We start from the raw sequence: 23,781 nt of genomic DNA, 5'->3' as shown, positions 1-23,781 counted from the left end.
AAGCTCATTCTGCCATTGCCCCCTGTGTGAGCCTCTTGACGTCACTTCTTCTTTCTGATTTTCTCCTCTATAAATGGGGTGCTGTTGTGAGGATCACAAGAGATAATTCATATGAAAGATCTTTGTGGAATGTAAAGTGTTATACGAATGAGTGCATTTTTAGTGTTCTGTAACTTCCAGGAAAATGTTTGGTTTTCCTGTAGATCGTGAGCCTAGGGTAGGCAGAGGTCTGTCCGTTTTTTGTTAATGCCCACAGAGCCTGGGATGCACCAACTGAGACTCACTGGCCTGAGTTGTTTACTTGAGGATTAAGATGCTCATTTTCCTAACACACTCTCCCAAAATAATAATATAATATTTATTGAGTGAAATGTAGAGAGCATGATTCTAAGTGCTTTATGTATGTTAATTTAAGCTTAATAATGATCAATACTAGAAGGCAGATAAAGACACTGTGGCTGGGAGAGGTTAAGTAACTTGCCCAAGGTCACCCAGTAAGTAGCAAGCCTGGGGTTCAAATGCAGAATTCCATACCTCTACAGAAGTTCTCTTTCTGGTTTCTCCATGCACTACCATTCTCCAATACACCCCACTCAAAGCCTTCTCTCTAGTGGGATGATGCTCTGATGAGTAGTGTTTGCTAGTTTTCTACAATGGCTGATTTGACGCTATGGGACACCCCTGAATGCAGTCTAAAATGAATGAAGGATTACATTTTGATCATCAGTAGTACAATGGGCTCGCCAGCACTGGTACCAGCAGGCTCCAGCACACCCTTTAGGACTGCCCTCTCCCACCAGCTTTTCTTTCTTTCTTGGTTGTTTTTTTTTTTAAGATTTTATTTGTTTAGTTATTTACTAATTAGTTATTTATTAATTTGTGATTGATTGATTAATAAACAAAATAAATTCATTTAATTATTTATTAAAAATGGTAGAGATATGGGTGGGAGAGAGACTGTGAAGGGAGGGTGGGGGAGGGATGGGGAGAAGAAGAGGGAACCTCAAGTCAACTTGGCACTGAGCACGGGGCTCAGTCATGTGATGCTGTGATCCCCACCTGAGCCGAAATCAAGAGTCTGGATGCTTTAACTAACTGAGCCACCCACGCGCCATCCCACCAGTTTTTCTCAACCCCAACACAACTCCTTTTCTGGCTGACATTCCCCTCCTCATCAGTTCCTTATTCCCTCACCCTTCTCTCCATAGCTGGGCCCTGGTGCAGCCTTGGTCCCTCTGGTTTGTCTCTGTCCCAGGTGCAGCCACCTGTCCCCTGGCAGCATCAGAGTACCCCCAGGGCCTCAGGAAGGAGAAAGCCACCTGCCTTATAGACCAACATCTTCTGGAGCCTGGACTTAACCAGGAGGAATCAGCATAAAATATTGAGAGAGTGTCTGAGGAACCAGAAGAGGGAGACCGAAGGAAGTAGAACCAGCCCTGGATGGGTGGGGGGATCAGAGCCTAACTCCCAGAGACTGCCAGTCAGGGAAGGGAGTGGCTGATCTCTCCTCTACCCCTGACACCCTTCATCTCAGGGACCTTCAAGACCACAAGCCTGACATCATCATCACTACTACCCATCACTGGGCCTTATTAGGCACAACGCCAGCACTTCGAATGCACAATTGTGTTGATTTCTCCAACTACCTTTGAAGGTAAATGCAATTTCCCCCCCAATTTACAGATAATGAAACTGAGGCTCAGTGATATGTAGTAATTGCTTCAATAGCTAATTTTATGTGTCAAGTTGCCTGTGCCTCAGAGTACCCAGACATTTGATCATATTCTGGGTGTGTCTGGGAGAGTGTTTTTCTTAAGGAGATTAACATTTGAATTGGGTAGACTTGAGTAAAGGGGACTACTTCCTCCCCTAATGTGGGTGGGCCCTGTCCAATCAGTTGAAGGCCCAAATAGAATAAAAGCTCTGACCCTGCCATGAAAAAGGAGAACTCCTGACTGCTTTCAAGCTGGAACATTGGGTTCTTTTCCTGCTTTCAGACTTGAACTGAAACACCTACTCTTCCTGGGTTTCCCGCTCGCTGGCATTTAGAACCATACCCCAGCTTTTCTGAGTCTCCCACTTGCTGACTACAGATCTTGGGACTTATCAGACCTCCATAACCGCATGAGCCAATTCCTCATAACAAATCTCTTTCTATAGATACACATCCTATTAGTTCTGTTTTCCTGGAGAACCCTGACTAATACACTTGCCAAGGCCACACGCTCCTCTGTCCTCATTCCACCCACTGTTGTCCCTCCTCCAAAACTCACCCTGTCCCTGGAGCCTTTCCTGCCTGAGGCTGAAGCTGAGCCTCCTCACCTTACTTGTCTCTGGCCAGATGCTGGCCAATCCTTGCCTCCTCTTACCTCCCCAAATCCTTACAGGGCTGTTCCCACTGCACCTCAGACCTTGGGTCCTACGTCCACATGGGTGGTCCCGTCAGGGAGGGAGGGTTCAAAAAGCGAGACTGTGTGGCAGCGCGTGGGTGGCTCAGTGGGTTAAAGCCTCTGCCTTCGGCTCAGGTGGTGATCCCAGGGTCCGGGGATCAAGCCCTGCATCAGGCTCTCTGCTCAGCAGTGAACCTGCTTCCCCCAACCCCTGCCTGCCTCTCTGTCTACTTGTGATCTCTCTCTCTCTCTCTCTCTGTGTCAAATAAATAAATAAAAGCTTTTTTTTTTTTAAAAGTGAGACTGGGGGCGCCTGGGTGGCTCAGTGGGTTAAAGCCTCTGCTTTCGGCTCAGGTCATGATCCCAGGGTCCTGGAATCAAGCCCCGCATCAGGATCTCTGCTCAGCAGGAAGCCTGCTTCCTCCTCTTTCTCTGCCTGCCTCTCTGACTACTTGTGATCTGTCAAATAAATCAATAAAATATTTAAAAAAAAAAAAGTGAGACTGTGTGGAATGAATTATCCCACCCTATGACCCTCTCTTGATGATCAAGATATAATCTTTTTTGTTGTTTTTAGAGATTTTATTTTTAAGTGAGCTCTACACACAACAGGGGGCTTGAACTCACGACCCTGAGTTCAAGAGTCTCACGCTCTACAGACTGAGCTAGCCAGGCACCCCTTCAATCATTTATTCATCTACTTATTCATTCACTCATGCCAGACATATGTAACTGCCCACATGCCACGCCCATGTCATATCAAGGGGGACAGTGTGGCCCTCTGGAAGCTCAAAGTCTTGCAAAGGAAATGGACCAGGGGCTCTTCCTGGACTGGAGAACACAAGAGCTGGTATGAAAGAAAAGGCAGCAGGCTTTCCAGGGCTGGGGATGGAGGCTACTGCTGTCAGTCTTGACTGGGGCCTGTGGGAGAAGTGATACATTGAAGGTGGGCAGTGACGAGACACTGGGAGAAAAGTGGGACAGCTGCAGAAAGCACAGGACAGCGAGATGAGGGATGGGCCAGAAGAGGTGAGTGGTTCCAGAAAGAAGTGGAGTTACCGGGAATTATTCAGGAAAGGGGGTTCCTGGAGAAGGGGAAAGAAAAAGGCTTGGGGGAGAGGTCTCCTTGAGAGCCGAGGGTGGAAAGTGAGGCTTACGGCGCAGGAGAGGCAAGGACGGAGAGAGCAGACTTCTCAGTCAGAGCCCGACGCCACAGCCAGCCAGGCAGCCCGGCGGCTAGCTGAGGCCCTCTGAGCCAGGCCGGCAGCTGAGGCCCATGGAGGGACCTTGAAGGCCAACCCAAGACCTTGGGAGTAGGCAGCTGGCTTTGCATGGTGACTGTGGCCTCGGATGGCCCCACCCCATCCTAGTGTGTGCCCTGGGGAGAGCTGAGCCCTGAAGCTGGGCCTACAGGCCACCCCCCAGTCGCTCCGGAGCTGACCCCAGTGCCGTCACGGGGAGTGACTCAAGCCCCATCAACAACAATGAGTGGGACTGACGTCAGGCCAGGGGCTCCTGACGGTGCCTAGCCTGGCTGGGTGGCCAGCACCCTGTCTCCTGACCCTCTCACCCTGGTCAGGCTGCAAGGCCACCAAGGATCAGCTGTCCCCTTATAACATCTGCCCCCCTGGGATCCGGAGCAGGGACTCCTCCATCGCCCACCCCCACACCCCCTCCTCCGAGGCAGAGGAAATGTCTGGGCTTCCGACAGTGTGGCAGAGAGCGTGAGAAAGAGGCACCTCCCAGCCCCGACCTCGTCAGGCGGGCTCTAGACCTGGCCTGGTCTGGGAGGTAGCATGTCTGCTGCCTGTCCGGGGGACATGGGAATCTGTGCTTTGCTGTTGGGGAGCAGGGGTGGGTATTTTTCTCCGGGAAGGTCTATGTGTTTGTCTCTCTGGCCAAGTTGGGGTAGGGAAGGGGCTTAATTTCTGTGTCTGTCCTCGGATAAGGGCTCTGTCATCTCTCTGTCCTGCAAGGTCTACACATCTGTTCCTTTGGGAGGCATGTGTGTCTCTGTCCTCTGGCCCAGAGGAGTCTGTGTGACTGTCTTTGCAAAAGAAGAGGGTATTTACCGCCCTAACTCTAGTTTCTCTTGTGACTCTGGCCGGAGACATCCGTCTATCCTCACAGTACCTCAGTTATCCAGGTTGGGGTCCAGATCTCCAAGGGCTGGGCTGGGTTAGGGCCTCATCCCTCTGATGGGCCAGACTAGGAGGGCAGGGACAGTCGGCACCCTGCCTGGCTGGCTTGCACTGGGCACTGCTCCCTGCTAACACAGCACGTACCACACCCCCGCCTGGGCACTCCCCTCCCAGCCCAGCTGCCACCCCCAGCCCCTGTGGCGGTGCCTGAGTAGGGGCCAGACAATGCCTGGTGCCTGGGTCAGATCTTGAGGAGACCTCAAGGGCCCCCTCCCAAGCCTTATAGGGTCAGAGCCCAGCAGGAGGCGGAAGGAACCAGGGTGGTAGGGAGAATAACCAAGCACAGGCCTAGGGGTGTGGGAAAAGGGGCAGAAGCCAAGGCCAAAGCCTCCAGGGCCTTATGGTCCTCAGGCCAGCTCTGAGTCTAGCTGGGTGCCCTGGAATGGGTCTCCTGCCCTCAGAATGTCCCAGGCTATGTAGAGAAGGAGATACTGGGGGAGTGGAGGGTACTTTGGCTCAGCCTTGCACTAACTCCTTCCTGCCCTCACAGCTAGAGGCTGGAGGTTTCCAAGTCCCACTAGCCAGCCTAGACCCTACCCCAGCAGCCGCCAACCTGGGGCCAAGGCAGGGCAGGGCAGCAGGCTGAGCCTGGAGCAGGACTGAAGGCGGAGGTTTGGCACTGGGCTCTGGCTGTTCCAAGAAGGACACAGCAGCTGGCAGCTGCAAGGCCAGGCCTGGTAGGGCTGGACGGTGGATGGCCAGAAGTTCTCCACCTCAGCCTCTTCTTCTGAGGAGGCCAGGTGGTTCTCGGGTCTCCAATGCAGTCGGGGACTTTGGTAGGGGCTGAGGCTAGTTCAGATTTAAGCTAAAACTCCCTGGGACTCCCTAGACCTGGCTGTCCCATAAAGGGGACCCAGCACTCCCCTCAGCCAAGACATGCCCGACACAGCTGCCTCAGGCCTGCGGAAGGACATCCCTAACCACCTGCTGACTGTCCAGCCACCACAAGCGGCCTCCCACCTCTGACAGCCTCTCACTGGCTTCCCTCCGCAGCCCTACAGCAGGCTACCACATAGCCCAGCACCCTGGACACCCAGAGTCGATCATGTGGCACAATACAGCTCAAGTACAGGGTGGCTGCCTGTGACCTTCAGAAGCTCCTCAGCCTCCTTGAGGCCAGCCTTTGCCACCTCCTTCCATAACCAAGTGCCAGTGGCCAGAGCCCAGGTAAGAGGCACTTTCCTCCATTCCAGGCCCCTGAGGAGGGTCATCAAGCACAAACTCTGGGGTATACAGAGCCACCCCAACCCCAGTCACAATGGCACCTCAGGGCTGGGGAGGGGGCCAGGGCCTCTGGGCATAGGGCCCAGCGTGGGTGGGGTAGGGGGGAAACAGGGAGGCAGGCTTCCTGGGTCTCCATGTGAGGACAAACAGCAGGCTTTGAGGCCTTGGAAAATCCCGCCTGGGATTCCAGGCCCTGCCGGCGTCACTGCCTTTTGACTATTGTCCCCGTCGGAAACGGGCCCAGCCCCCGGCTAGCCGGGACAGAGCAGCCATTGTGAGGCCCCACCAGGCTCAATACCCCCTTGTTCGCCCTCCCAGCCCCTAGCAAGACTGGGAGGCCAGTTCTTCCAGTTGCACAGTGGAAAAGAAAGAGCCTGCCTGCAGGCTCCAGCCCTTGGGCGGGTCAGGGCGGGGCGGGGCGGGGCGGGGCTGGAGAACTCGGCCTCCCACCCAGTACCCCAATCACCAGAGTACTGGAAAGGGGCCACCATCCCCGATGGAGCTTCTTTCATCTACAAAGCCCCTGGGCAGGGAGACCTAGGGGTTAGGTATCTAGACACACCCTGCACTGCCACTTAGAAGCCTAGTGACCTTGGGAAAGTCATTTCCTTTCTCTGCCTTTGTAAAAGCTATAGCTATGATTTATTGCTTGTTGCACACCAGGCACTGTTTGAAATACTTTGTATACATGCATTCATGTAATCATTGTAGTCACTTTATGAAATAGATACAATTATTTCCCTATTCACAGATGAAGACGCTAAGGCACAAAAGTATCCTAGTGGAAATTCTCCAGCTAGAAAGAGCTGGAGGCAAGATTTAAAGCCAGGCAGTGGGGTTCCAGGGTCCTTGCTCTCTACTGCTCTGCTAGGCTCCCAGCCCGTGAGGTGGGGATAACCACACTTTCTTCGTGGGGTGGTATTGAGGGTTAGAAAGGACAAATATCATGTGAAAAGAACTTGGTGGGTGATGGAACCTTGTATATGGTAGCTCTTATCATCGCTATGGGTCTTAGATATCTACACAGACCAAGAGTCTCCAGGGCTCTTCCCATACCCAACCCCTGCCTCTAACTCAAGCCCCTAAGTGGCCCTTTTGCCTTCCCCAAGGGCCTGCCCTGTACTCCACATCTGTATCCGTGCTAGAGTCGGGGGTATGGAAGAGAGTGACCCAAAGGGAGAGGCCTCAGTCCAATCCCACAGCTGGTGGGAGATTTCCCAGCAAGCTCTCTGTTTCTAACCAGAGTACTACTCCTGGACGCACCTCCTCACTGAGTGGATGGGGAAACTGAGGCTCAGGGAGGAAGAGTAGCTTCTCAGAGAGCAGCATGGTGTTGGGAGGCAGGGCTGAGAATAGAAGCAAATCTCTGAACTGCTCCCCACTCCCGCCCCCACCCCAGTCCGCCCCACACCTTGCCGAGTGTGTGCTTTGACAAAGGCTCATTCAGGGGCTTGGACGGGGGGTACCAGGGACGCAGGCTGGAGGTGGTAGTCACCATGTGCACAGCCCAGGGCTCCCCACCCCAACCACATGTGGACCCTGCAGAAGGCCTGGGGCTGGACTGTCTTCCTCGAACCCAAGCAAGGGCATGTGGTTGATAGCTCCTTGGGGAACCTGCAGGCTGTGGCTGGAGCACTGGGAAAGACCCTTGATTCCATCCTCAGGAGCAAAGCCCTATATTGTATGACTTCCATCCAGTCAGGGGCCACCAAGGTGGAGCCTCAGAGTCCCGGGCCAACGATTATGAGGAACAGGTGTAAGGGGCAGTGCTTTCGGGTCTCCTACAAGGTCCTTGAGAAGGACTCCATGCAGCCAGCCAGATACTGAGCTCAATGAAGGGGGCAGGACCCTGCTAGGCTGGCAGCTATCTGGGCCTCAGGCTGGGGTCCATCTAGGTTCCTGTTTCTCAAAAAAGTGGCCCTGAGACTCACACAGGCATCACAAGCACTTGGTAAAAGTGCTTGCTAAAAGCGTGGACTCCTGGGCCCTCCCCCTCAGCAAATCGGAGTTTCTGACATCAGATCCTAGGAATCTGCCTTTCAAGCCAGCTAAGCAACTGATGAGCTGGGGAGTTGGAGGACCTATGTAGGGGCACCTGAGTACAGATAGGAACCCCAGAACGATCTTCTTCCCGAGAGGACAAGGGCCACCAGCAACCTGGATCTTATTGCTGTGGTGCAAGGCAGGTGGGGAGGATTGTAGAAAATGCAGATGGAAAAAAACTTGTACTAAAGCTAACGCCATCTCAGGGTACCCTGTACCCAGCCCCAGGCACCTCTACTGACGTTCCCGGACTCCCACAGGCAACGCGAGGCAGGCTCTGCCCCTCACCCTGTCTTACAGATGTGGAAGTCCAATCAGAGACCATGGCCCCGAAGGAACAGTGACAGCTGGAGTGACCCTCTCGTCCCTCAGCTCACCGGCCTCCACCACGAGCCTCTGTCCACGAGGCATGGGCTTATCAGAGCCTTTCCACGTACCCAAAACTAGTCTGAGTGCTTTGCATAACCACCCCAAGAAGCAGGGGTCATGATTATCTACCTTTTAGAAAAGTGTAAACTTAGGCCTGTGAGCTCAGGTTGGTAACCTGAACGATTCAGCCAGAGTTGCTTCTGTCACTTCAGTAATGATGGGGATAGGGGTGGGGGATGTGTGGGGAGGAAGAAAGCATAAGAGACAGTCAGGCTCCTGGTTTCAGCTACAGGCCTATTTTTTATTCAATATATTAAATATATTAATCAGAAAAGTCACATACTATAAATCCAGGAAAATACACAAATATAAATGTCAGAATCTGTCATTTGTCTTCCTCCTAGAGTAAGGTTATGTACATGTGGAAAGAGGGCGGGAAGAGAGAGCAGGTGCAAGGAGGGGGGAAGGCTTGCCCAGGCTGGTGGGGGCCGTCCCTCCCTCCCAGCCCCCACTCCCATCTCGGCCTCTTCCTTCCTGTATTTACAGCGGCATTTGGCTTATTTACAGCACAGCGGTGTGTGTTAAAAACGGTTTATCTTACAAAAACATGAAGGCCAGGGCCAGGCATGGGGGCGGTTAAGACAAATAGTAGGGGTCCCCCCTGTGAATGCATCCCCCTCCCCTGGGGTGCGAGCTCCCTGCCAAACCACCCAGCCCAAGTGGGGAGGCCGGCCGGTCTGCAGCTCAAGCCCAGGCCGGGGTTTGGGGGCGGGGGTGCTCCGAGGGGCCGTGGGCCATGGGTTAAAGGCACGTGGGGTGGCGTCTGAGTGTGCACACGCGTTGCACGCGTGTTCCTGGGCTGGGGTCAGAAGGGCAGCGTGTCCATAAAGATCTTGTCGACGATGGGCGGAGGGGGCACCAGATCCTCCAGCTTGAGGTAGAAGATGCGCTGCAGGCCCTGGGTGCCCAGGGTCCGCAGCTCGGGCAGCTTGCCCAGCAGGCGCGACAGGCAGCTGGCCGGCTGGGGCTCTCCTGCTGCAGTCGAGACGTGCTCCTTCAGGCAGCTGGCGATGCGATTCTGTAGCTCCTCCACCCGCCGAGGCTCCTGCAGCCCATGCCGGTCTGGAGGGGTGCGAGGAAGGTGTGGGGGTCAGCCACCTGGCTGAGGAGCAGCCCTCCACCTCACCCCCAGACCCCGCCTCGTCACCCCGCCTCACTCCCTGCTGGAGAACTGCCCCGCACTGGCCATCTTCCCCCAGTCCCCGGGGAATTGACAAAAGTTCACACACAAACCCCCACTGAAGTCTAGGGGCTGTAGCAGTCACACTCATTGTCCTCATCTTCCAAATGAGAAACTGAGGCCCAGAGAGGTTAAAGGAGTTGCCCAAGGTCACAAAAAAAACAAACTCAATCCCTAACCAGATTTTCTGCCTAAGGCCCAAGGTTTTCTCCCAGGCACTTCCTGAGAAACCCTGGAGAGGAGACATGGTTTTAGGGATTCCAAAACCCACCACTTCCCTTGGCCCAAAGTGCCTTGGATTTCATCCTCTATGGTTGGGTCCCCTGTGAAATTTAAGTGAAAAGGGAAACAGGGGCAGATGCTGGTGCTTTAAAATTTTTAAATAAAAGAGATCTGAAAACCTCTGCATTTAACACAGAAAAATCCACCCTGAATAATTATACCTACATAAAGGACACACCAGGTACAGTTAGCCTAGTGTTGGAGGTTGGGACCACAGTTGCCCTTGGGGGAGCTGAGGGCTGTAAGAGGATGGGAGGCAGGGTTCTGTTTCCTGATCCAGGTGTGAAATTTTCTCATTTGTACATTTTCCTGCACGCGACATAATTCAAGAAGGTTTTTAAAAACAACCCCAAATCCCAGGCAAAAACCGCATGGTGTGCATCCTGGATAGTATGGGATAATTCCAACTGCCTCGGGCTTTGCGATCAGATATGCCTGGGCCCGGACCCAGACCCCAGCTCTGTTGTCTACCAGCTGTGTCACTCGGAGCACAGGCTGGCCACTCTCTGCCTCGGGGCGCCCTCGCTTCACTATGTGGGGGCCGAGGGCCAGGCCCTCAAGCCCTCCCCAACTCCCCGGCAGCCACTCACCCGTGATGAGGACAAGTGCAGAGAGGCAGGCGAAGGCAGGGACGTCGACGACCAAGCCATGCAGGGACCGAGAGAAGGCCAGGATGCTGTCAATCCAATCGCCGAAGCCACGGGCACACTGCAGCCGGTGCAGGACCAGGCCGGAGCAGAAGATGAGTTTCCCCTCGGCAGGCTTCGACCTGGTGCAGAGGGACGCAGAGGCCGGTCAGGGTGGGGAGCTTGAGAATAGGGCACAGGGGAGGAGCCCTGAGCAAGCGGACGGCGGCGACTCACCGGTACGCCAGGCGGAGGATGAAGAGCTCCAGGAAGGCCGACTCCAGCAGCAGGTCCTGGTCGCTGGGGGACAGCTCCGCAAAGCCTGGGATCTTCTCGGCCCACTTGCGAATCACCTCTAGGGAACCCGAGAGCAGGTCGTAGAACTGCTGCACGTCCCCAGCATCCTCCTTCCCGAAGTGGGGCAGCACCAGCTCCTGGAACTGAGGGCGGGCAGGGGGTTGGAGGTCAGCAGCCCGCTAGGGGCCCCATACTGTAGCCATCACCTGAGGCCATGTGACACACTCGGAGGATCCCCAGGTCCCAGAAGCGAGAGAGAGAGCCTGAGAGTCCGCCCATGCTCTTGCTTACCAATTCTCAAACATTAACCCAGGGCCGAGGCCGGTGGGAGGAGCACATTTTTCTAATTGGCCACCCACGGGGGGAGGGGGGGGTACACTGTCCACCTGGTCAGCCCCAAAGGGGGCTCCTCTTTTTTTCCAGTGTGTTGTGCCCACGAGGGGCCTTCTCCAAGATGCCCAAAGGCAATGAGTGTGGGCAAGCGGGGCCTCACCTTGGAGTAGTCCAGTTTGGCGGTGCTGGGCCCAGAGTCCAGGTGCGCCCTGACCAGGGAGGTGAGGAGGTTGGCAGGGGAGGCATCTGGGGGCTGCTTGGGCTTTGAAGGGAGCCGCCCCCGCCGCCCCTTCAGGCTGTCTGTCCGGACAACTGCAGAGAAACGGGCAGGGCTAAGGAAGGGAGGCAGGGGTCCAGGGAAGGGACTCTAAGCCCAAGCCGTGTGCATCAATGCTGGGAAGTACCTCGGAGTCTAAGGACCTAGAGCCCAACACCCTATAGAGAGCACACCCCGCCCCCGCCCCCCCCCACCCCCCGGCCCATGCACCAGACAGGTGGACCAGAGTGCGAGTGCACATAAGGCCTGCTCGTGCCAGCCACTGCAGCCCACCAGGACAGAGGGCAGGGGGGCCTCTGTCTGCCCCACCCCACTCAGGCCCACCTCTGTCCCGCCAGCCCATCCCAGCCGCTCACCTTCCTTCACCATGCCGACGGCCAGGCACTTCTGGAAACGGCAGAACTGGCAGCGGTTTCGCCGCCTCTTGTCCACAGGGCAGTCCTTGTTAGCCAGGCAGATGTACTTGGCGTTTTTCTGCACTGTACGCTGGATGGGGGGGCCACACGGAACAGGCTGTCAGAGTTGGGCGGGGGGGGGGCAGGGGAGGGGACCGTCCAGATCCTGCTGCCATCACAGACAAAAGCACTCTCTGTTCACAGCTATTTTTCTAACATTTGGGTGGCAGGGGAGGGAGAGATGGCAGGGGAGGTGGGGGGAGGAAGAAGAAAGTCTTGGGGACACTGGGGGAGGTTTATGCCCAAAAAGGGAGACCCCCAAGCCACAAGATTAGGATCCAGGGGTTCGGGGCTCCCTAGTAGCCCAGACACCTGGACTTCTCAATGTGCCTTCCCTGGGGCTGGCGAGGGAGGGCAGAGGAGGGCTGGGGGGTGGGGACGGGAAGCTGAGCAGGCACCCAGAGCTGGGACAAACATACAGCCTGTTCCCCAGTCCGCCCCCAGCCCTCAAGCACCAAGCCCTCTTCCCAGATCCTTTTATCTCATGCCAGGAACATGAGTGCCTGGGGCCCCCTTCCCACCAGGACCTTGAGTTGGGGGAGGATGGGCAGAAGAAAACCAGAGGCTGGCCATTAGCAAGTGCCCTCCGGGGGACATGCCTGCGGCCCCCACCCTTGCCTGTACCTCACTATCCCTCTGTGGGCAGCCCCCTGCCATCTATGGGTCCCCAAAAGGGCGGCCCACCTGCAGTTGTGACCCCTCCCAGAAGGGCAGGACAAGGTGGGAAGAGAACCCCACGAAGGCTACCACAGAGACCAGCCTTGCCCACTTCCCATAAAGAGCCACACCCAGGGCAGCCCAGTACCTTGAAGAAGCCCTTACAGCCCTCGCAGGTGCGGACTCCATAATGCTGGCACGAAGCATTGTCCCCGCACACAGCACAGCGGCCCTCGCTTCCACCTGGAGCCCCACTCCGGGCCTTGGCTGACGGCACGGGTGCGTCCAGCATCCCTGGGCCGTCCACGTGTGGAGAAGTGGGCGCCAGCCCTGGGAAAGCCGTTGATATGGAATAACTCTCTCTCTCCCCCAGCTGGCAGGTGGCCTGTGAAGGGAACAGCTTCAAGGGGCTTTGGGCAAGGCTGGGGCTGGGGCCAGTAGGGGGGCTGAAGGAAAAGAAGGCTGGCGGCTGGGCGTGCCCGGAAGCTTTGGGCAGTTGCTCTGTCCATGCCCGCAGGCCTTCGTATGTCTGGCTGGGTGAGAAGGGGCCGAATGAGCCATCCCAGGGAGAGAGCTGGGATGGCTGGAAGCTGGGCGTGGACGGTGATGGCGCCGAGCAGGGGCTGCCGTAGTAGTCAGAGCCGCTGGAGGACAGCGTCTCATCCAGGGGGGCGCTCAGGGGGCCAGGGTAGCATCCATACACCTGGAAGTCCTCAAACTTGAAGGAGGCAGAGGCAGGGGAGGTGGCGGAGGATGAGGATGTGGAGGAGGCTGAAGAGGAGGCCGAGGAGCACGGCTGGGCTGTTCCTGGCAGCTGGTAGAGGAAGGTGTCAAACTCCCCTGTGTAGCCATCCATGAAGGTGCTGAAGCTGGGCAGGGCGGTGGGGGCCGTGGGGGCTGCCTCAGGGCTGGCCAGGTCCATGGTGGGCTTGCTGAGCTCGGGGGTCAGGGGGTCGCTTGCCAGGTGGTCTCGGGGTCCTGGGCTCGGTGCTGGTGTCCCATATTGGGCTTGGATACAGGGCATCTCTGAAGAGGGAGGAGACCAAGATTGGGGGAGTGAGAGTCAAGGTGAGAGAAGCCTGAAGCCTGGCCTTGAAGTCTAGGTCCCTGAGCAGCCAGGTGGCAAGAATCCCAGCCAGACACAGGCCAGTGAGGCCTTAGCACTGTGGCCCACCACAGAACCCAGAAAGCTCGGTCCCCAGCCGGAACACCATCTCCACCCCCATGTCACAAAGCCCCTGGGCAGTGGCCCAGCAAGAGTGGGCTCAGTTGGAAGGCCAGCCACACCCCAGTCAGCTTGGGAACCCTAGGGAAGGCATCCAGCCAGCATTTCTCTGCTGGAACAGGGGGAAGCTGTGTTCCCCCAACCCCCTGCCCTACTGCACTGGGTGAGGCGTGGGTGGGGGCTGGAAGAAGGGTGGGTGGGAGACGCAACCAGGCAAAGTCCTACTCAGCCCACTCTCTGGGTGCAGATAAGTTGTTTCTCCAACCTGGCCCTTCTGGGAATATTCCCAGGCACGGCCCAGCCTTTGCAAAACCCCCTCTCCTCCTCCCCCTCCCCAGTGCCTGGGATGGACATCCTGCAAATGCAAGAGGAGCCGAGAGCAAAGGGCCCAGCTGCCTAAATCAGAGGCCCAAGCGGCCATAAGACTGCCCCCCCGCCCCCACCCTACACACTGAACAAAGGCTGCAGCTCCCACGCGCACCCCAGTCCTGCCATCTGGGGACAGGCACCCACTCGGCACTGCCTGACTTGCTCCCAAAAGCAAAAAGGAAGGGAGCCTGGGCCTCTTCAGCAGTCCCCAGCTCCCCAGCTCCCCAGGGGATCAAGTAACTGGGCTCCAGACCTTTAAAGGCTGTATGCTGGAGAGAGGCCGAACGGGGCCCGGAAGAAGGAGAGAACAGCCCCCCGGATGTCCAGGAGAATGAACAGTCCCTAAGAAGAATTTCTCTGCTACCCCCAAAGCACTGCTCCTTGCTATTTATACAAGAGAACTCTCAGAACCCAGCAGACTTGAGGTGCCTACATGGGGAGGAGAAGGTGTCCTTGCCTGGGTTTCTCCACTAAGGGGTATCTACATCCTGCAGAGCCCAGGAGCTCAGGCAAGGAGGGTTGGTTACACCCTCAATCATGAGAAGCCTCAAGGAGCAGAGACAGCACCATTCGAGGGGAATCCTTAAGTTTGCAGACTTGTCAAAAACTAACACAGAGGTGGCTCTGGGACACTTCCCCATCCCACATCCACATCTGGGGTCGGCATGGCTCCGGCCCTTCCAGTCGGGGAGGGAGGCTGGGTAAGAAAGCAAGCTGGAACAGAGAGTGCCATAACCCAGGGAACAGAGAGAGGAGGCAAAGGCTGGCACCACCTCCTGGCCAAGAGCCCAGGGAGTCCTCTGGTTCTAGCCTTTCTCCCACCTCCACGGGCCCTGGACAGGGCAGCTCCACCCCTGGCCTGACACTCCCACAACCAACCCAGGCCTTGGAGCCCCTTGAAGCGCTGGCACCGCCCACCCGGGAAGTGCCTGTCCACAGACAGAGAGCACACCTGCGAGAGATAAGACTGGCCACGTCTCCCTGCCCTAAGACAGCCTAGGCGGGGATGGGTTTGGGGTGGAGAAGAGATGGCAGCCACCTGGAATAAGGCTGGGTGTTCCAGCCTTATTCAAATCCTGTTTCTCCACTTGGACGTCCCACATCCGGATCAACCCCCACCAGCCTACCCCCCCCCTTTGCCCAGGTACTTAACTACACCAGATACGAACCTACATCTAGCGTTAAGGGGGGTGGGGGAGAAGCAATCCTACAGGGAAGAGGAAGAGGAGGCGGGGTTGAAGGAGGGAGCAGGGAGAATCCGGCTTCAGGCAGGTCCTGGCAACAATGTGGTTTGCACCTGTTATGCCCAACAAGCTTCAGGCTGCAACCTACCTGTATGAGCCAAAAGGGACTGGGGGGAGGGGGGCACAGATGTGATCAGCATGTGGGGCTGGAACGGGGTGGGGGGGTGGGGGAGCAGAGGGGTATCCTTCAGTTACCACACGGAGACTCCAACATTAGCAACTCCCACCCCGGATCCCCAAGGACCAAGATTTCCACACCTCTCTCTTCCTCTCAAACACACACACACACACATACCCCACAGGATCCAAGCAACAACTAAAACAATGTTCCCTGCGCTTCCAGAGACCCCGCCCCTAAGAAAACTCGTTTGGCGGAACACAAGCAGGACCCCTCCACAGTCCAGCTCTCAATGCTGGCCATTTCCTTCAGCAATTCAGAAGTCTCCTGATAGAGTTCGGGCAGCAACTTCGGGGATCCCTGCAAACTAACCACGGGCTCTAAAGCGTTAAGAAAACAATTAAGGGAATGGGGGAGGAGGCAGACCTGCGGGGAGGAAGAAGACCCTTTTGGAAACCCAATCGCGGCAGGAGTCCGATGGATCCCAGCAGTTAAAGTTCTGTGTATCTTTCCCCCCACTGTACTGAGCCCCCATTGGCACCTCAGTCCGGGGCGTCCTGTGCCATTCGGGTACCCTCGGAAACAGAACTACAGCCAGCCTCCAACTGAACAAGTCCCCACTCCTGGTGCCAACTGTAACCCCCTGCGGCTTCCACCTTGCACAGACACTCCCCCCACCCCACCCCCGTGCCCGGTAGATTGAAGTCCGATCCGGATCCACATCCCGCTCCAATCGCTCTCCTCCGACGCCAAGGCTGCACCATACACCCGCTCTCGTGCACGCTGACCCTACAACATCCTTTCTGCCCGCGCGTACGCCCATCTCCTTCATGCAACACCCCTGAAAACCAGAGCAGAGAGCGCCGCTGAGATGCACGCTCCCCCTCCCCCCCGGGGCCGCCTACCTGGCCGGCTCCTGCTCCCCCTGCCCGGGACCGGCACCCCGAGTCGCAGTCTGGTCCCTCGTGCGCTCCCCCGGGTCCTGCACACTCCCCCAAGTTCCGCAGCCTCTGCCACTGGGGCTCCCCGGCCCAGCCCGACCCTCCTCTTAAGCGCTCCGTGACGCACGGGGAGGGGCGGGGGCGCCACTGACGCACGCGGCCCGGCGAGCTTTGGCCATACAAGGGCGCGGGGGGCGGCGCGGTTCCGGCGGGAGGCGGCCAGGGGGAGGCGCGGGACGGGGAGCCCGAGGGGGCGGGGCGAGAGGGGGCCTGGAATGTCTGCGCGCGTGACGCACGCGGGGTTCCATTGACGCAGGGAGCGCGGATTGTTTGATCTATAAATAGTCCCCTCGCGCCCGCCGCGCCGGCTAAAAATAGCAGCTCGCGGACTCCCGAGGCTCCCCCCGCCGGACCCAGGACCCGGCCCGGGGCCCCCGGGTCCGAAATAACCGGCCTGGAGGGCCAGAGTCCACGAAGGGGGCGCTCTAGAGCCGCGGCCGCGGGGCTTCCCCGGACTTGGATCTCTCTTCAGCCTCGGGCTGCTTCGGGGAGCCACGACCGCGCCCGCTCCCTCCCGCTCCCTAGAGCTCCCTCGGCGCCCGGCTCCGCCTTTGCACCCTCCCTGTCCTTCCTGCAGCCCTGGGGGGTCGCCCTCTGCCGCCGCTGGGCTGCCAGGGCAGGCCTTGGGCCGGGGTGGGCAACTCAGGGACACAGCCCGGACAACGTGCACCCCCACTTCAGCCCAGGGCGCAGCTAGTGCACTTGACCCGTCTTCTCCAGCGGGGTCACTGGCTGAGAAACTGGCCCAGGAACGTCGGAGTCGTGTCTCCCCGCGCACCCACCCCCCCACCCTGGCATGTTTCCGTCCCTTACTCTCCCAATGCAAAGTACCTTCCCAGGACAGGGGTTTGCCAGGCCCAAGATGAGCCAATGGGCTCTGTTCCACACGCTGAACTTGATTTCTTCCCAGGCCCTTACAGGGTGGGTGCACTATAGTTGGGAAATAACCGAATTTCAGAACCGGGTGGAGCCTGAGAAATCTTGTCAAATTTGTCCCGACTCTTCCCCATTTTATAAACAAACAAGCTCAGAGAAATAATGGCACTTGCTCAAGGTCACACAGCGTGGTGGTGGCACACTGGGGTGGAACCCGGGACCTCTGGCTGCATCTGTAGGGGATCTTCTCACGCCCTCCCCTGCCCATGACTCCTACCTCACCTCCAGCACCTGTGGAGAGAGCAGCTGCAGACCACCTAGAGCCTTCCCTGATCTGGCTGTCACCCCTCCACCCCCTTTCTACCCCAAACCTGGGGAGCCAGCACTTGCTAAGTAAGAGAGAAGGGAAATGAAGCTAACGTTTACAAGAAGAAACCACCCCCCCACCCCCCAGGACCCTGGGATCCCACCCAGCCCCCTTCTCCCCAGTAAGTCAGCTTGAAGTATTTCTGCTTCCACTGCCCCTGCGCTGGTGGCCCCACTCTCACCTCATTTGGTCACCCGACAGCACTTCCCCCTACATGAGGCACTTCCTGTTCCTCACTTCCACCCTTAACCTCCCATCTCAGGTCTCCCACACCCCTGTCTCCAGCCCCCACTTCTGCCCACTCAAAGGTCCTGCCAGCAACTCAAACTTCACCCATTGCTGACAGAGCTTGTCATCGCTGTACTCTCTGCCCACCACCCCATCTCTGCTCCTGATACCCCACCAGCAACTTCTCATTTTCCTCTTACAATTCTATTTTGGAACATCTCTTGGATCCCCTTCCTACTGCCAACCACAGCCCACGCCTCACTGGTGCGTGAAGACAGCCGACCAGCTGAGTGAGGCCGGTGACCTCCACTTCTCCTTGCCCACACCCAATTAGGCCACTGCCCCTTTACCAGCTTGTCTCCTCTTTCCAAATCCCCCTACCCGCCAGTGGAGTAGTCTTCATGCAACACGAGTCTCATTCAGAACCCACCTCTGAACCTGGTCAGAACCTGCCATAGCTCCCCCACTTTGGCATACAATCTCAACACGGACCAATCTTCAGACCGCTCCGTTTTTCCCCAAACCATCTTCCAAAGACCCCAGGTGAAGGTGAAGAAATATGGGCAAAATAATGCAAGGCGACCCATCCGAGATCCCCACTCCACTTCACACCAGTTTTGTTTTTCTTTGTGTTGGGCTTTTGCGTAGATTCTGCTTGGAAAAGAGATGCCACACACACACACACATATACACAAAACAACAAAAAGACTTTAAAACTGCTAATATAAGGCTCTTGGGTGGCTCAGTCGGTTAAGCATCTGACTCCTGATTTCAGCTCAGGTCATGATCTCAGGGTCATGAGATCAAGCCCTGTGGCAGGCTCCTCACTCAGTGGGGAGTCTGCTTTTCTTTCTCCCCCTCTCTACTGCCCCTCCCCCCACCTGTGTTCCCTCTCTCCCTCTCTCTAAAATAAATAACTCTTTTTTAAAAAATAAGCATTTACTGGGTGGCTCAGTGGGTTAAAGCCTCTACCTTCAGCTCAGGTCATGATCTCAGGGTCCTGGGATCGAGCCCCGCATTGGGCTCTCTGCTCAGCAGGGAGCCTGCTTCCTCCTCTCTCTCCGCCTTTGCCTACTTGTGATCTCTGTCTGTCAAATATATAAATAAAATCTTTTAAAAAAAACACTTAAAAATAAAATAATAAAAAAGATAAACCTGCCAATATCGTTCACATCCTTCCATTTTGCAGATTAGGACCCAAGGGTTCCCAGAGTACCTGCACATTGCTCAGAAGTACACAGCAAGTTTGGGCTGGTGAAGCTAGACCTTCCTCTACCCCGGCAGGGCCTTCCTCCAAAAAATAATCAATTAATCAATTAATTTAGTGTCAGCAAAACATGTAGCTTGATCAATCTGTGCTCAAGCCCAGCTTTACCAGTTCTTTGTGAGCTGAGTCAGCCTTGGGCCCTGGTGCCCACCATCTTCCGTACCACTTTCCATTTGTAAAAAGCAACACAGACCTTCTCTACCTTCCCACAGGGCCAGATCACCCAGCAGCCCCAGGGAACTATGTGTGGTGAGCAGCTGCCCAAGGCCCTAGCCTAAATCTCCAAATCTCAGCATCAGCCTCCAGATGTGAGCCTGCAGCCCAGCGACCCCCACCCCCACCCCTCCCCTTCATCGCCAGGATGTTGCAGTTTTGGAGGCTACCTTCTCACTGCCCCAAAGGCAGAGGGAGGGGAAAACAACCACAGCTGCCACTTGGCCATGTCTGTGGAGGCAGGGATGCTGCAGGGTTTGAAAAGAAGTAAATAAGGAGAAAAAGGCAGAGTCCATCTGTGGGAGCACAACCAGGGCCACCCATTCAGGCACCCACATGGGACACCTACCTTAAGGCAGAGGGGAGAGAGGCACGAGGGCTTTGGGACCCCTGGTCTCATCCCTGCTGGCCAGAGGCCCTCCAGGGTGTCCTGGGGCTCTGAGGCGAGTGGAATCTGGCTAAGGTGGAACTCTGGGGAAAGGCACCATTCATGCAGACCCTGGGAGGCCTGGAGCATAAGCTGGTCCCAGGCTCCCAAGGGATCTCCAAGTCTAGCCCTCAAGAGCAAGGTCAGAGTGAACAGCCCCTTGTTGGGGGAGGTGTGGGGTGGCAGGGGATAGGTAATGATGAAAGAGGTAATAATGGGAAAGATATTCAAAACTAGAGGCGAGGACCAGAAGGTAAGACAGGGCCATAACACAAGAAGCACAGGGAGAGAAGATGTCATGTTGGAGATGAGACGACAGTCTTCACCAGGCTCCCACAGCACAGCCTGGCCGAGTGCATCAATCTGCCCTCATCACCCTGGGGCTCCCAGCTACTCCCATAAAAGGACCTTGGGCAAAACTTCCCACCACTCAGTGGGCAGGGTGACCCATCTTCCTTCCACTCTAATCCCGCCCATCCTCCAAGACTTCGGGCCATACCCCTCCCTCAGCTTAACTCTTAGTAACAAGCCCCTTCTCACCCGTGAGGGGAGTTATGGGGAATAACCACCAAGGGTCAGACCTCAGTCCACAGCACTTCACATGCATTCTTCCACTAAACTCTCCCCTCAACCTTCCAGATTTAGAACTGACCCAAATTTTATAATGAGGAGATGGAGGCTCAGCGCTAGGTCCTCTAACTCCCAGGTCTGTGCTGGAGCCATGGCCCCCTCTGCGGGCTGCAGGCTGTGGCTTCTGGCCCACTGTGCCTGGCTTCTTCTAAGTGTACCTTAGAACCAGGTGTGCGCAGGTGCGCACACACAAGCGCGTGCGCGCAGCCTGTAAACTGAAAACAGCAGTGCCCGTGAGGGGCTCTCTGGTGGGGCTGGAAGTATTCAGTTTCCAACCTGGACAGCGATCAGCCAGGTGTGTTCACCCTGGAAAAGCCATCACACTATATGCTTAAGATTTAATACCTACGATTTGTATACTTTTCCGTATGGGTATTTTCAAAAACAAAAGTTTATTTTAAAAAAATAGCCATGCCTCAACGGGAGAGACTTATTTATTCACAGGGACACAGATGCTGCTGGGAATCATCGAGCACAGATTCATTCAAGTGTGTGTTGCTGAAATCAGAGAATGGTGCCTGTTTCCCATTAGGGACTTGTTCTCCCAACACACGCAGGGCACAGCTACGGCCAGGAGCTGATCTCCCATTAGACAGGGGTCTTCACACAGGATGTTCTCTGTCAACACTGGGTGTTTTCTGAAGCACTCACTAGGCCCTTGTCCCTCTGAGGCAGATCTCATGGGGCCCAGGGACTTAGTGCTGACTCATCCCTCCTCCAGCTGTGTGTGAACACGAGGGCAAGGCCCTGTCTCCCCAATCTAAGCAGGGGGGGCCTTCATGCATCTTCAATAGTAACTAGCCTAGGGCAGGCCCCAAATGGGCAGCCAATGTCCACCACCGTTCACCAGCCAAGAGGGTGGGTGTGGATTTGGGTAAATAGGGGATGGAGGAAGTGGAAAGGCACAACCCCTTTCCCACACTGCCCCCCCACTCGGGCTGCCACCCCCCCACACACACCCCCCAGCAGAGGGCAGGAACCTGCCCTACTTTCACCAAGACCATCCCCACCCACAGGCCTCCACACCCTTCCCCCGTGGTGGGCAGAAGAAGTGAGCTTTGCCTCCTCCCGCTGAAAAGTGGCCATGGGAGCTTCCCCTCCTCAGCCCCAGGACTTAGCACCAACCCTGACCTGGCCACTTCCTCTTCCTGCTTCAGCAGTGGGTAGGGGGATTTGTGCTATGGGCAAGGAAGCAGTGCCTAGAACCCCAGGGGCTTGCCATGGACAGGTCTGGCAATTACGGACGTAGGGTCAGGCCCAGGTCTCTGGCGCTGATCTCCTGGCCCTCGCCCAGGCCCTGCCACGACCACACAGGTTGTCACCTCCCTGACAACAGACTGCCAAGGACGTGGGCAGGGAAGCCACTGACCCCCACCACTCACCCAAGGCCCAGCAGGGACAAAAGAGGGAGGGGCTCACAGAGCCATCACTAGCCAGAAGCCCGCAAGCCTGATGTGTGACCTGGGGCCAGTCCCCTGCCCTCTCCAAGACGGTTCCCCGTTTGCCCAATATAGACAACATCACACTCCCGGGGACTGTGAGAATTCAATTGGTTCAGGGAAGGGGGAGGCTCACCGGTGAAACGGAGCCCTGCCTGGGAGGCTGAACTCTATGGACCTGCAGCAGGATCCCGGAGCAGCGAGAGCAGGCATGGAAAGGAGATACCTGGGTCTTCAGCTAGACTAGGGAGCCAGCACCCCCTTCTTCAAGAAATGGAGAATAGTAACCCCATCCACACCTCTTCCCCCTCCATGGCTGAGGAAGGAAGTGAGAGTGTGCCCAGACCCAGCACTGGGAAAATTCCATACTCTGTATGCAGCAAATGCTCAATTAATACTCTGGAGAAAGCTTGCATGTTAAGGAGGCCAGGCCTCTCTCCACAGAGGCTGTCTTTAGTCCAGGGATTTCTTGACCCTCACCTCCCTCTCAGGCTAGGGGGAATTAACATACAGCACAAAAGAGTAAGATCAGACTTCGGGGAAGAAGAGCCAGACAGCGCTGGAAAAACGCAGACAAGATCATGGAGTGCCTTTGGGAAAGGTCAGCCTCTGCCTTGTTTGCACCCTCCTCAAACCTCCTTCCGTGCCCCCCAGTCTGCTCAGCTCCTGGCCAGCTCCTCTCCTCCACCCTTGGAGGGCCTCCCACCACCTTGCAGAACATCACCACCCACCAAATTCTCCTGCCCCTGCCCAAGGTCTCCACCCAGCCTCCTTGGGCAAAATTTCAAATTCCAAAATAAAAACCCTCTGATAACGAGCCCCAGCCGGAAAGACTGATGCATTTTCCTATTGTTAAAGTATTTTTAGTCACAGGCTCTGGATTCATTTAGAGACTCACGTTCAGAAAGGGGAAAAAAATTTTTTTTTGAGAACCAAGAAGGAGAGCACAAGAGCCTCCCACGTAAGGAGCTGCCACTTATTTCATGCCGGGCTGCAGCCCCTGGCCCAGGGCCCAGGGATCGTGTTTGCGGCAAGATGGTTGGTGGACTTGCCAGACCTCGCTCCAGCCTTGCTTTGCAGGCACCAAGACCATCTGGGGAGCCAGGCAAGGAGAGCAGGGCAGGGGCTGAGGTCTTAGGAAAGCCAAGTCCCCAGTCCCCATCAGCTGGGGGGCTCAGGGACCCTATTCGGGGACCAGTGCAGGAGTCCCCGGTGGGCCATCCAGCTCACTCCAGCGTCCCTCCCCAGCCCGAGCAGACCAGTGCCTCACAGGCCGGGTCGACAGGAAAGGAGGACCAAGAGCATGGTGGAAATCTCCGAGGAAGGAGAAAGATGGCAGCACCTGTCTCTTCCCACATCTCCCAGCTCTTGATCACGGCTTGTGACTCCCAAGTGTGACTCCCACCCACCCAACTCAGGTCAAGCTTTACTCTCACTCCTCGGGAAGGTCAGCCACCCCTGTTTCCTCCTCTGTTCCCCCACCTCTCAAGACCAAAGAAACCACAACACAGATGGTCACAATGGAGAAAGATCCAAACAGCCCAGCTCCCATGCCTCAGTTTCCCCATCCCTAAGACTCACCAGCTATCTCCTCACGATCTGCTTAGACTCTCAGAGATCCTGGACAACTGCACCAGGCGAGAATCCTGGGGTTGGTCAGGGGCTCTTCCTGGCAGCCTCAGGGAGCCCTGCGGGAAGAGACGGGACTGCCTGGTCAGCCCGGCCTGTCCGGCCAAGGCTATGCACCAGCTGAGCAGACTTAGGACGTGGAGCTGTCTCCAAGCCAGCATATCCTCCTCTGTTTATATAGCCGAAACCAGAGCCGGCCTCTGGGGACAGAGGGAGCTGCCTCGGGGCCCTCTTGGCTGAGGCCTGACTTTGGCCCAGGTCAGCAAGAACCCAAAATAGTCAGCTGACGGGAGCCCCGGCGTGAGCGTGACCCTGGGCCCGTGCCCAGGCCTGGCAGACAGGTGCCCACGTCAC

The 23,781-nt window shown here is 56.6% G+C and overlaps 1 protein-coding gene across 2 annotated transcripts; it reads right to left on the bottom strand.

Moving 5' to 3' along the window:
- Positions 1 to 8,502: 8,502 nt before the first annotated feature.
- On the bottom strand, positions 8,503 to 23,578 carry NR4A1 (nuclear receptor subfamily 4 group A member 1). Of its 2 annotated transcripts, none has more exons than XM_080811603.1 (7): positions 23,380 to 23,578; positions 12,543 to 13,420; positions 11,639 to 11,768; positions 11,166 to 11,317; positions 10,613 to 10,815; positions 10,340 to 10,518; positions 8,503 to 9,349 (listed from the first exon to the last, which is right to left on the bottom strand). In XM_080811603.1, exons 2-7 carry the CDS (start codon positions 13,416 to 13,418, stop codon positions 9,093 to 9,095), a joined length of 1,797 nt encoding a protein of 598 aa, XP_080667729.1. In that variant the 5' UTR covers positions 13,419 to 13,420; positions 23,380 to 23,578; the 3' UTR covers positions 8,503 to 9,092. The 2 variants fall into 2 exon arrangements, with proteins under 2 accessions (XP_080667729.1, XP_080667730.1); XM_080811604.1 differs by lacking the exon at positions 23,380 to 23,578 and adding an exon at positions 16,256 to 16,369.
- Between the last annotated feature and the right edge of the window lie 203 nt (positions 23,579 to 23,781).

Source organism: Martes martes, assembly GCF_963455335.1.
Source record: "Martes martes genome assembly, chromosome: 8".
NCBI classification, from domain to species: Eukaryota; Metazoa; Chordata; class Mammalia; order Carnivora; family Mustelidae; genus Martes; species Martes martes.
Note: the sequence above shows the minus strand (reverse complement) of the source record. Positions and strands in the feature narration are given on the sequence as shown.